We start from the raw sequence: 13,409 nt of genomic DNA on the forward strand, positions 1-13,409 counted from the left end.
CATCAACCTCAACCTGAAAAGGAAGTGAAACATCTGGTTGACACAACACAGGAGCAGAAGAAAACCGGCGCTTAAGTTCCTGAAGGGCCTCCACGGCCGCAGGAGACCAATCAGCAACATCAGCACCCTTTTTAGTCAAATCAGTCAAAGGTTTAACAATACTGGAAAAATTAGCAATGAACCGACGATAAAAATTAGCAAACCCCAAGAACTTCTGAAGGCTCTTAACAGATGTAGGTTGTGTCCAGTCACAAATCGCCTGAACCTTGACGGGATCCATCTCAATAGTAGAAGGAGAAAAAATGTACCCCAAAAAAGAAATCTTCTGGACTCCAAAGAGACACTTTGAGCCCTTCACAAACAGAGAATTGGCCCGCAGAACCTGAAACACCTTCCTGACCTGTAGAACATGAGACTCCCAGTCATCAGAAAACACCAAAATATCATCCAAATACACAATCATAAACTTATCCAGATATTCACGGAAAATATTGTGCATAAAGGACTGAAAGACTGACGGAGCATTGGAGAGTCCAAAAGGCATTACCAAATACTCAAAATGGCCCTCAGGCGTATTAAATGCGGTTTTCCACTCATCACCCTGTTTTATCCGCACCAGATTATACGCACCGCGAAGATCTATCTTAGTGAACCACCTAGCCCCCTTAATGCGAGCAAACAAATCAGTCAATAATGGCAATGGATACTGATATTTGACTGTAATCTTATTCAGAAGGCGATAATCTATACAAGGCCTCAGGGAACCATCTTTTTTTGCCACGAAAAAAAAACCTGCTCCCAGAGGGGACGAAGATGGACGAATATGTCCCTTTTCCAAGGACTCCTTAATATAATTCCGCATAGCAGTATGCTCTGGCAGTGACAGATTAAATAAACGACCCTTAGGGAACTTACTGCCAGGAATCAATTCTATAGCACAGTCACAATCTCTATGAGGAGGGAGCGAATTGAGCTTAGGCTCCTCAAAAACATCCCTATAGTCAGACAAAAACGCAGGGATCTCAGAAGGAGTAGATGAAGCGATTGAAATCGGAGGTGCATCATCATGAACCCCCTGACATTCCCAGCTTAACACAGACATTGTTTTCCAGTCCAGGACAGGATTATGAGTTTGTAACCATGGCAGACCAAGCACTAGTACATCATGTAAATTATACAGTACAAGGAAGCGAATCACCTCCTGATGAACGGGAGTCATGCGCATGGTCACTTGTGTCCAATACTGCGGTTTATTCATAGCCAATGGTGTAGAGTCAATTCCCTTCAGAGGAATAGGAACTTCCAGAGGCTCCAGACTCAAACTGCAGCGTTTAGCAAATGACCAATCCATAAGACTCAGGGCAGCGCCCGAATCCACATAGGCATCGACGGAAATGGAAGACAGTGAAAAAATCAGAGTCACAGACAAAATGAACTTAGGCTGCAGAGTACCTATGGCAAAAGATTTATCAACCCTTTTTGTGCGTTTAGAGCATGCTGATATAACATGAGCTGAATCACCACAATAAAAACACAATCCATTTTTTCGCCTATAATTTTGCAGTTCACTTCTGGACTGAATTCTATCACATTGCATAGTCTCAGGTGCCTGTTCAGAAGACACCGCCAACTGGTGCACGGGTTTGCGCTCCCGTAAACGCCGATCAATCTGAATGGCCATAGCCATAGACTCATTCAGACCTGTAGGCGTAGGGAACCCCACCATAATATCCTTAATGGCCTCAGAAAGACCATTTCTGAAGTTTGCAGCCAGGGCGCACTCATTCCACTGAGTAAGCACCGACCATTTCCGAAATTTTTGACGATATATTTCCGCTTCATCATGCCCCTGAGAGAGGGCTAATAAAGCCTTTTCAGCCTGAATCTCCAGGTTAGGTTCCTCATAGAGCAATCCCAATGCCAGAAAAAACGCATCCACACTGAGCAATGCAGGATCCCCTGGTGCCAATGCAAATGCCCAATTCTGAGGGTCGCCCCGCAGGAAAGATATTACAATCTTGACCTGTTGAGCAGGGTCTCCAAAGGAGCGAGATTTTAAAGAAAGAAACAATTTACAATTGTTCCTGAAATTCAGGAAGGTAGATCTATCTCCAGAAAAGAACTCTGGAATAGGAATTCTAGGTTCAGACATGGGAGTGTGAACAACAAAATCCTGTATGTTTTGAACTTTTGCCGCGAGATTACTCAGGCTGGAAGCCAAACTCTGGACATCCATGTTAAACAGCTAAGATCAGAGCCATTCAAGGGTTAAGAGGAGGTAAGAAGCAGCTAGACAGCAATTAAGGGCTAGGCAGCAAAACTCTGAAGGGAAAAAAAAAAAAATTTCCCTTAAACACTTCTTTTTCTCCTGCTTCAGCCCAAACAATTAACACTTTGTGGGCCGGCTATACTGTCATGAATCCCAATGGCTAGGGATAGCAAGGACAAGCAAAGTACAAATATATAACGGACGAGCTCTAGGGTGATGGAACTTGGGCTGACCGCTGCCCTACGCCTGACAAACGCAACTAGAGATAGCCAGGGAGCGTGCCTACGTTGGTTCTAGACGCCACGCACCAGCCTAAGAGCTAACTAGCACTGCAGAGAAAATAAAGTCCTCACTTGCCTCCAGAGGAATGAACCCCAAAAGGTATAGTTGCCCCCCACATGTATTGACGGTGAAATGAGAGGAAGGCACACACATAGAGATGATATATATAGGTTTAGCAAATAGAGGCCCGCTGTAAACTAGAAAGCAGAACGATACAAAAGGGGTCTGAGCGGTCAGCAAAAAACCCTAATCAAAAAAACCATCCTGAGATTACAAGAACCCATGTGCCAACTCATGGCACATGGGGAGAACCTCAGTCCACTAGAGCTACCAGCTAGCATAGAGACATAATAAGCAAGCTGGACAAAAAACCAAACAACTGAAAATCAGCACTTAGCTTATCCTGAAAGATCTGGGAGCAGGTAGGCAGGAACCAAACAGAGCACATCTGAATACATTGATAGCCGGCAAGGGAATGACAGAAAGGCCAGGTAAAATAGAAAACACCCAGCCTCTGATGGACAGGTGGAAACCAGAGGCCGCAACCCACCAAAGTCACCCAGTACCAGCAGTAACCACCAGAGGGAGCCCACAAACAGAATCCACAACAGTCGGCGCTCACAGCACACTTGATTTTCTGCTACATAGCAGCGAACAGCAGATCGGTGCTATGTAGCAGAGCCGATCGTGCTGTGCCTGCTTCTAGCCTCCCATGGAGGCTAGTGAAGCAAGGCAACAGTAAAAAAAAAAAGTTATAAAAAAATGTGAAAAAAATAAAAAAAATATAAAAGTATCCTCCCTGTCATGAATCCCAATGGCTAGGGATAGCACAGGACAAGCAAGGTGCAAATATATAACGGACGAGCTCTAGGGTGATGGAACCTGGGCTGACCGCTGCCCTACGCCTGACAAACGCAACTAGAGATAGCCAGGGAGCGTGCCTACGTTGGTTCTAGATGCCACGCACCAGCCTAAGAGCTAACTAGCACTACAGAGAAAATAAAGACCTCACTTGCCTCCAGAGGAATGAACCCCAAAAGGTATAGTTGCCCCCCACATGTATTGATGGTGAAATGAGAGGAAGGCACACACATAGAGATGATATATATAGGTTTAGCAAATAGAGGCCCGCTGTAAACTAGAAAGCAGAACGATACAAAAGGGGTCTGAGCGGTCAGCAAAAAACCCTAATCAAAAAACCATCCTGAGATTACAAGAACCCATGTGCCAACTCATGGCACATGGGGAGAACCTCAGTCCACTAGAGCTACCAGCTAGCATAGAGACATAATAAGCAAGCTGGACAAAAAACCAAACAACTGAAAATCAGCACTTAGCTAATCCTGAAAGATCTGGGAGCAGGTAGGCAGGAACCAAACAGAGCACATCTGAATACATTGATAGCCGGCAAGGGAATGACAGAAAGGCCAGGTAAAATAGGAAACACCCAGCCTCTGATGGACAGGTGGAAACCAAAGGCCGCAACCCACCAAAGTCACCCAGTACCAGCAGTAACCACCAGAGGGAGCCCACAAACAGAATCCACAACAGTACCCCCCCCTTGAGGAGGGGTCACCGAACCCTCACGAGAACCCCCAGGGCGATCAGGGTGAGCTCTATGGAAGGCGCGGACCAAATCAGTCGCATGAACATCGGAGGCGACCACCCAGGAATTATCCTCCTGACCATAACCCTTCCACTTAACCAAATACTGGAGTTTGCGTCTGGAAACACGAGAATCCAAGATCTTCTCAACAACATACTCCAATTCTCCCTCCACCAGCACCGGAGCAGGAGGCTCAACCGAAGGAACAACGGGCACCTCATACCTCCGCAACAACGACCGATGGAACACATTATGAATAGCAAACGATGCTGGGAGATCCAAACGAAAAGATACAGGGTTAAGAATCTCCGAGATCCTATAAGGACCGATGAACCGAGGCTTGAACTTAGGAGAAGAGACCTTCATAGGGACAAAACAAGAAGACAACCACACCAAATCCCCAACAAGAAGTCGGGGACCCACGCGGCGACGGCGATTAGCAAACTGCTGAGTCTTCTCCTGAGATAACTTCAAATTGTCCACCACCTGATTCCAAATCTGATGTAGCCTGTCCACCACCATGTCCACTCCAGGACAATCCGAAGACTCCACCTGACCAGAGGAAAAACGAGGATGAAACCCCGAATTACAAAAAAAAGGAGAGACCAACGTGGCAGAACTAGCCCGATTATTAAGAGCAAATTCGGCCAGTGGCAAAAAAGCAACCCAGTCATCTTGATCAGCAGAAACAAAACACCTCAAATAAGTTTCCAAGGTCTGATTAGTTCGCTCCGTCTGGCCATTCGTCTGAGGATGGAATGCAGACGAGAAAGACAAGTCAATGCCCATCTTGGCACAAAACGTCCGCCAAAATCTAGACACAAACTGGGATCCCCTGTCAGAAACGATATTCTCCGGAATCCCATGCAAACGAACCACGTTCTGAAAAAATAAAGGGACCAACTCAGAGGAGGAAGGCAACTTAGGCAAGGGCACCAAATGAACCATCTTAGAAAAGCGGTCACACACAACCCAGATAACGGGCATTTTCTGTGAAACCGGGAGATCAGAAATAAAATCCATGGAAATGTGCGTCCAAGGCCTCTTCGGGATGGGCAAGGATAACAACAACCCACTGGCCCGAGAACAGCAAGGCTTAGCTCGAGCACACACTTCACAAGACTGCACAAAGGTACGCACATCCCTAGACAAGGAAGGCCACCAAAAAGACCTGGCCACCAAGTCTCTAGTACCAAATATTCCAGGATGACCAGCCAACACAGAAGAATGGACCTCGGAGATGACTCTACTGGTCCAATCATCCGGAACAAACAGTCTTTCTGGTGGACAACGATCCGGTTTATCCACCTGAAACTCCTGCAATGCACGTCGCAAGTCTGGGGATACGGCGGACAATATTACCCCATCCCTAAGGATACCAGTAGGCCCAGAGTCTCCAGGAGAGTCAGGCACAAAACTCCTGGAAAGAGCATCTGCCTTCACATTCTTTGAACCTGGCAGGTATGAAACCACGAAATTGAAACGAGAAAAAAACAACGAACAACGAGCCTGTCTAGGATTCAAACGCCTGGCAGACTCAAGGTAAATGAGATTCTTGTGATCAGTCAAGACCACCACACGATGTTTAGCACCCTCAAGCCAATGACGCCACTCCTCAAATGCCCACTTCATGGCCAAAAGCTCCCGATTACCCACATCATAATTGCGCTCGGCGGGTGAGAATTCTCTAGAGAAGAATGCACATGGCTTCATCACCGAGCCATTAGAACTTCTCTGTGACAAAACCGCCCCCGCTCCAATCTCGGAAGCATCAACCTCAACCTGAAAAGGAAGTGAAACATCTGGTTGACACAACACAGGAGCAGAAGAAAACCGGCGCTTAAGTTCCTGAAAGGCCTCCACGGCCGCAGGAGACCAATCAGCAACATCAGCACCCTTTTTAGTCAAATCAGTCAAAGGTTTAACAATACTGGAAAAATTAGCAATGAACCGACGATAAAAATTAGCAAACCCCAAGAACTTCTGTAGGCTCTTAACAGATGTAGGTTGTGTCCAGTCACAAATCGCCTGAACCTTGACGGGATCCATCTCAATAGTAGAAGGAGAAAAAATGTACCCCAAAAAAGAAATTTTCTGGACTCCGAAGAGACACTTTGAGCCCTTCACAAACAGAGAATTGGCCCGTAGAACCTGAAACACCTTCCTGACCTGTAGAACATGAGACTCCCAGTCATCAGAAAACACCAAAATATCATCCAAATACACAATCATAAACTTATCCAGATATTCATGGAAAATATTGTGCATAAAGGACTGAAAGACTGACGGAGCATTGGAGAGTCCTAAAGGCATTACCAAATACTCAAAATGGCCCTCAGGCGTATTAAATGCGGTTTTCCACTCATCACCCTGTTTTATCCGCACCAGATTATATGCACCGCGAAGATCTATCTTAGTGAACCACCTAGCCCCCTTAATGCGAGCAAACAAATCAGTCAATAATGGCAATGGATACTGATATTTGACTGTAATCTTATTCAGAAGGCGATAATCTATACAAGGCCTCAGGGAACCATCTTTTTTTGCCACGAAAAAAAAACCTGCTCCCAGAGGGGACGAAGATGGACGAATATGTCCCTTTTCCAAGGACTCCTTAATATAATTCCGCATAGCAGTATGCTCTGGCAGTGACAGATTAAATAAACGACCCTTAGGGAACTTACTGCCAGGAATCAATTCTATAGCACAGTCACAATCTCTATGAGGAGGGAGCGAATTGAGCTTAGGCTCCTCAAAAACATCCCTATAGTCAGACAAAAACGCAGGGATCTCAGAAGGAGTAGATGAAGCGATTGAAATCGGAGGTGCATCATCATGAACCCCCTGACATCCCCAGCTTAACACAGACATTGTTTTCCAGTCCAGGACAGGATTATGAGTTTGTAACCATGGCAGACCAAGCACTAGTACATCATGTAAATTATACAGTACAAGGAAGCGAATCACCTCCTGATGAACGGGAGTCATGCGCATGGTCACTTGTGTCCAATACTGCGGTTTATTCATAGCCAATGGTGTAGAGTCAATTCCCTTCAGAGGAATAGGAACTTCCAGAGGCTCCAGACTAAAACCGCAGCGTTTAGCAAATCACCAATCCATAAGACTCAGGGCAGCGCCCGAATCCACATAGGCATCGACGGAAATGGAAGACAGTGAAAAAATCAGAGTCACAGACAAAATGAACTTAGGCTGCAGAGTACCAATGGCAAAAGATTTATCAACCCTTTTTGTGCGTTTAGAGCATGCTGATATAACATGAGCTGAATCACCACAATAAAAACACAATCCATTTTTCCGCCTATAATTTTGCCGTTCACTTCTGGACTGAATTCTATCACATTGCATAGTCTCAGGTGCCTGTTCAGAAGACACCGCCAACTGGTGCACGGGTTTGCGCTCCCGTAAACGCCGATCAATCTGAATGGCCATAGCCATAGACTCATTCAGACCTGTAGGCGTAGGGAACCCCACCATAATATCCTTAATGGCCTCAGAAAGACCATTTCTGAAGTTTGCAGCCAGGGCGCACTCATTCCACTGAGTAAGCACCGACCATTTCCGAAATTTTTGACAATATATTTCCGCTTCATCATGCCCCTGAGAGAGGGCTAATAAAGCCTTTTCAGCCTGAATCTCCAGGTTAGGCTCCTCATAGAGCAATCCCAATGCCAGAAAAAACGCATCCACACTGAGCAATGCAGGATCCCCTGGTGCCAATGCAAATGCCCAATTCTGAGGGTCGCCCCGCAGGAAAGATATTACAATCTTGACCTGTTGAGCAGGGTCTCCAGAGGAGGGAGATTTTAAAGAAAGAAACAATTTACAATTGTTCCTGAAATTCAGGAAGGTAGATCTATCTCCAGAAAAGAACTCTGGAATAGGAATTCTAGGTTCAGACATGGGAGTGTGAACAACAAAATCCTGTATGTTTTGAACTTTTGCCGCGAGATTACTCAGGCTGGAAGCCAAACTCTGGACATCCATGTTAAACAGCTAAGATCAGAGCCATTCAAGGGTTAAGAGGAGGTAAGAAGCAGCTAGACAGCAATTAAGGGCTAGGCAGCAAAACTCTGAAGGGAAGAAAAAAAAAAAAAAATTTCCCTTAAACACTTCTTTTTCTCCTGCTTCAGCCCAAACAATTAACACTTTGTGGGCCGGCTATACTGTCATGAATCCCAATGGCTAGGGATAGCACAGGACAAGCAAGGTGCAAATATATAACGGACGAGCTCTAGGGTGATGGAACCTGGGCTGACCGCTGCCCTACGCCTGACAAACGCAACTAGAGATAGCCAGGGAGCGTGCCTACGTTGGTTCTAGACGCCACGCACCAGCCTAAGAGCTAACTAGCACTACAGAGAAAATAAAGACCTCACTTGCCTCCAGAGGAATGAACCCCAAAAGGTATAGTTGCCCCCCACATGTATTGACGGTGAAATGAGAGGAAGGCACACACATAGAGATGATATATATAGGTTTAGCAAATAGAGGCCCGCTGTAAACTAGAAAGCAGAACGATACAAAAGGGGTCTGAGCGGTCAGCAAAAAACCCTAATCAAAAAACCATCCTGAGATTACAAGAACCCATGTGCCAACTCATGGCACATGGGGAGAACCTCAGTCCACTAGAGCTACCAGCTAGCATAGAGACATAATAAGCAAGCTGGACAAAAAACCAAACAACTGAAAATCAGCACTTAGCTTATCCTGAAAGATCTGGGAGCAGGTAGGCAGGAACCAAACAGAGCACATCTGAATACATTGATAGCCGGCAAGGGAATGACAGAAAGGCCAGGTAAAATAGGAAACACCCAGCCTCTGATGGACAGGTGGAAACCAAAGGCCGCAACCCACCAAAGTCACCCAGTACCAGCAGTAACCACCAGAGGGAGCCCACAAACAGAATCCACAACACCCCCCCCCCTTTCGCCCCAATCAAAATAAATAAAAAAAAAAAAAATCAAACCTACACATATTTGGTATCGCCACGTTCAGAATCGCCCGCTCTATCAATAAAAAAAAAGCAATAACCTGATCGCTAAACAGCGTAGCGAGAAAAAAATTCGAAACGCCAGAATTACGTTTTTTTGGTCGCCGGGACATTGCATTAAATTGCAATAACGGGTGATCAAAAGAACGTATCTGCTCCAAAATGCTATCATTAAAAACGCCAGCTCGGCACGCAAAAAAATAAGCCCTCAACCGACCCCAGATCATGAAAAATGGAGACGCTACGAGTATCAGAAAATGGCGCAATTTTTTTTTTTTTTTTAGCAAAGTTTGGAATTTTTTTTTCACCACATAGGTAAAAAATAACCTAGTCAAGTTAGGTATCTATGAACTCGTAGTGACCTGGAGAATCATAATGGCAGGTCAATTTTATCATTTAGTGAACCTAGCAAAAAAGCCAAACAAAAAACAAGTGTGGGACTGCACTTTTTTTGCAATTTCACTGCACTTGGATTTTTTTTCCCGTTTTCTAGTACACGACATGCTAAAACCAATGATGTCGTTCAAAAGTACAACTCATCCCGCAAAAAATAAGCCCTCACATGGCCAATTTGACGGAACAATAAAAAAGTTATCGCTCTGGGAAGGAGGGGAGTGAAAAACGAACACGTAAAAACGAAAAATCCCAAGGTCATGAAGGGGTTAAAGTGTGATACGATTTTCTTGGATGAGAAGATGGAAAAAAAAATTCCAAATCTTCTTCATTCTTTCAGTGTATGGAAATGGGACCACATTTAGATATCATCGAAGTGCAGTCTGAATTTTTCAAGGACTCAATGACTTGCATGGCCAAGTGCAATCCGATTTATGGATGCAAATTGAGCATGCTGAGACTTTTTTTATCAGTCTCAGGCCGGCCTCACACTAGCGAGTTTTACGGACGTATGAGCGCATAAACTACGTCCGTAAAACTCGCATAATAAACGGCACAATTATTCTCAATGGGGCTGCTCCTATTAGCCGTATATTACGGTTCAGTATTATACGGCTTTCTACGGCCGTACAAAATCGCAGCATGCTGCGTTTGTCACCGTATTGCGCAAAAAAATCGCCAATGAAAGTCTATGGGGGCGAGAAAAATACGGATTCCACACTGACCAGCAGTGTGACTTGCGAGAAATACGCAGCGGTGTTAGTGAAAAGTCGGTAATTCAATTGCCGGCTTTTCATTTCTCCTGCACAAACCCGACAGGATATGAGACATGATTACATACAGTAAACCATCTCATATCCCCTTTTTTTTTGCATATTCCACACTACTAATGTTAGTAGTGTGTATGTGCAAAATTTCAGCGCTGTAGCTGCTGAAATAAAGGGTTAAATGGCGGAAAAAATTGGCGTGGGCTCCCGCGCAATTTTCTCCGCCAGAATGGTAAAGCCAGTGACTGAGGGCAGATATTAATAGCCAGGAGAGGGTCCATGGTTGTTGGCCCCCCCGTGGCTAAAAACATCTGCCCCCAGCCACCCCAGAAAAGGCACATCTGGAAGATGTGCCAATTCTGGCACTTGGCCACTCTCTTCCCACTCCCTGTAGCGGTGGGATATGGGGTAATGAAGGGTTAATTCCACCTTGCTATTGGAAGGTGACATTGAAGGGAACCTGTCACCTGAATTTGGCGGGACCGGTTTTGGGTCATATGGGCGGGGTTTTCAATATTGCCTTGCGCAGGCGTGTACTCCGGAGGACAGAGAATGAACTTCAATCCAATATTGCGGCCAGCATGCAGCCAGCGGGTAAGGAAAGGGTGAATCAAACACCCGAAAACCCCGCCCATATGACCCAAAACTGGTCCCGCCAAATTCAGGTGACAGGTTCCCTTTAAGCCAGATTAATAATGGAGAGGCGTCAATTATGACACCTATCCATTATTAATCCAATTGTTGGAAAGGGTTAAAAAACACACACACACATGATTTAAAAGTATTTTAATGAAATAAACACAGCGGTTGTTGTAATAATTTATTGTTCTCTCAATCCATCAGGAACACCCTCGCTTGGAAAAATAATAAACGCACAAGATACATACCTTCTGGTGAACCGTCTCGTCCCACGAAGTAATCCATCTGAAGGGGTTAACTAATATTACAGGCAGGAGCCCTGCTAAATGCAGCTGTGCTCCGTGCTTGTAATTCCCCAGCGAATGAATGAAATGTAGGTCATTGACCTACATTTCCTTCAGTCGCGGTGAGGCGCCCCCTGGTGGATGTTCTCATGAACTGCAACCTGGGAACTTTTTCCCACGCTCCAGGTCATATGAGGACATCCACCAGGGGGCGCATCACCGCGACTGAAGGAAATGTAGGTCAATGACCTACATTTCATTCATTCGCTGGGGAATTACAAGCACGGAGCACAGCTGCATTTAGCAGGGCTCCTGCCTGTAATATTAGTTAACCCCTTCAGATGGATTACTTCGTGGGACGAGACGGTTCACCAGAAGGTATGTATCTTGTGCGTTTATTATTTTTCCAAGCGAGGGTGTTCCTGATGGATTGAGAGAACAATAAATTATTACAACAACCGCTGTGTTTATTTCATTAAAATACTTTTAAATCATGTGTGTGTGTGTTTTTTAACCCTTTCCAACAATTGGATTAATAATGGATAGGTGTCATAATTGACGCCTCTCCATTATTAATCTGGCTTAATGTCACCTTCCAATAGCAAGGTGGCATTAACCCTTCATTACCCCATATCCCACCGCTACAGGGAGTGGGAAGAGAGTGGCCAAGTGCCAGAATAGGCGCATCTTCCAGATGTGCCTTTTCTGGGGTGGCTGGGGGCAGATGTTTTTAGCCACGGGGGGGCCAATAACCATGGACCCTCTCCTGGCTATTAATATCTGCCCTCGGTCACTGGCTTTACCATTCTGGCGGAGAAAATTGCGCGGGAGCCCACGCCAATTTTTTCCGCCATTTAACCCTTTATTTCAGCAGCTACAGCGCTGAAATTTTGCACATACACACTACTAACATTAGTAGTGTGGAATATGCAAAAAAAAAGGGGATATGAGATGGTTTACTGTATGTAAACCATGTCTCATATCCTGTCGGGTTTGTGCAGGAGAAATGAGAAGCCGGCAATTGAATTACCGGCTTTTAACACATATCGCGCTGAATGAAATCTAAATACAGAATATATATATATGTGTCTCAATGACATATATATATATATATATATATATATATATAGTGTATATTTGTTTTCCCGAACATTTGAGCACATAAATCCATTAGATGTCGGTCTTGCAAGCCTGCGCGAAAATCTCGCAGTACGGATGCCATACGGATTACATACGGAGGATGCCATGCGCAAAATACGCTGACACACCCTGACTACGGATCAATATTTTGGGAACATTTCTCCGTATTACGGCCGTAGTACGGACGTATAATACGTGGCGTATTGTCTTACGCCCAGTGTGAGGCCGGCCTCAGACTGAGGAAAAAATCGGACATGTGCACAGCCCCATAGAATAACATTGGTCCAAGTGCGATCTGATGTTTTTCCGGATCGCATTCGTACTGAACATAAAGTTAGTTGCACGAGCCCCTTAGCATCAGTGTGCACAAATTCACACTCTCAATCAGCAATCGCTGTAGCATCTATGACTTGCTAAATAGCCTTAAATATTACATAAAAGCGTACAAATAGACATAGTAATAGTAAAGATCTTCCAATGCAGTTCATGCGATTTCTTACCTTGTCTTGTTTTTGGATCAGTGTCCCATCATTCACTTCAACGCGTCCAAAAAGTGAGTTCCTTATCATACCAAACATTGCTGACTAGGTGGGTGCAGATCTGACTTGTGACTGACAATTGCTTATCTGCCCCCAGTGAGTGGCCCTCCTGTAATGCACCTATTAGTACCCTGAGAGGTTGCCTTTGCCTCTACTTTCCCTGCTTTCTATCTCCCTTCCTGCTGAGTGTGGAGTTGATAAGGGAAGTGGAGAAAGCAGTGTTTGTCTTCCTGTGTGTTATTGGGTGGAGATAGGGGGCTTGGCATTTCCTATAGTGTCACTTTGGTCATGAGCTCAGCAGTATTTTGTATGTAACTTGTCTCTGGTTATAGCTGTAGAATAGGGAATGTACTAAAAAGAATGAAGAAAAGTAAAAAATAAAAAGAATGGACATAATAACTTGGGGTATATGCACACATTGCAGATTTAGATAGATAGATCGATAAATAGAAATATAGATAGATATATCAATAGACAAA

The 13,409-nt window shown here is 44.9% G+C and overlaps 1 protein-coding gene across 1 annotated transcript in view; it reads right to left on the minus strand.

Annotated features, from left to right (window-relative positions):
• The window catches only part of HEBP1 (heme binding protein 1), a 197,234-nt gene extending 184,083 nt beyond the window's left edge, over nt 1–13,151 (minus strand). Inside the window, exon 1 of the mRNA XM_077278357.1 lies at nt 12,892–13,151. Within this exon, the coding sequence (XP_077134472.1) occupies nt 12,892–12,969 (78 nt within the window). The 5' untranslated portion in view covers nt 12,970–13,151. The remainder of the gene's footprint in view (nt 1–12,891) is intronic.
• Between the last annotated feature and the right edge of the window lie 258 nt (nt 13,152–13,409).

Source organism: Ranitomeya variabilis, chromosome 8, assembly GCF_051348905.1.
Source record: "Ranitomeya variabilis isolate aRanVar5 chromosome 8, aRanVar5.hap1, whole genome shotgun sequence".
NCBI lineage: Eukaryota > Metazoa > Chordata > Amphibia > Anura > Dendrobatidae > Ranitomeya > Ranitomeya variabilis.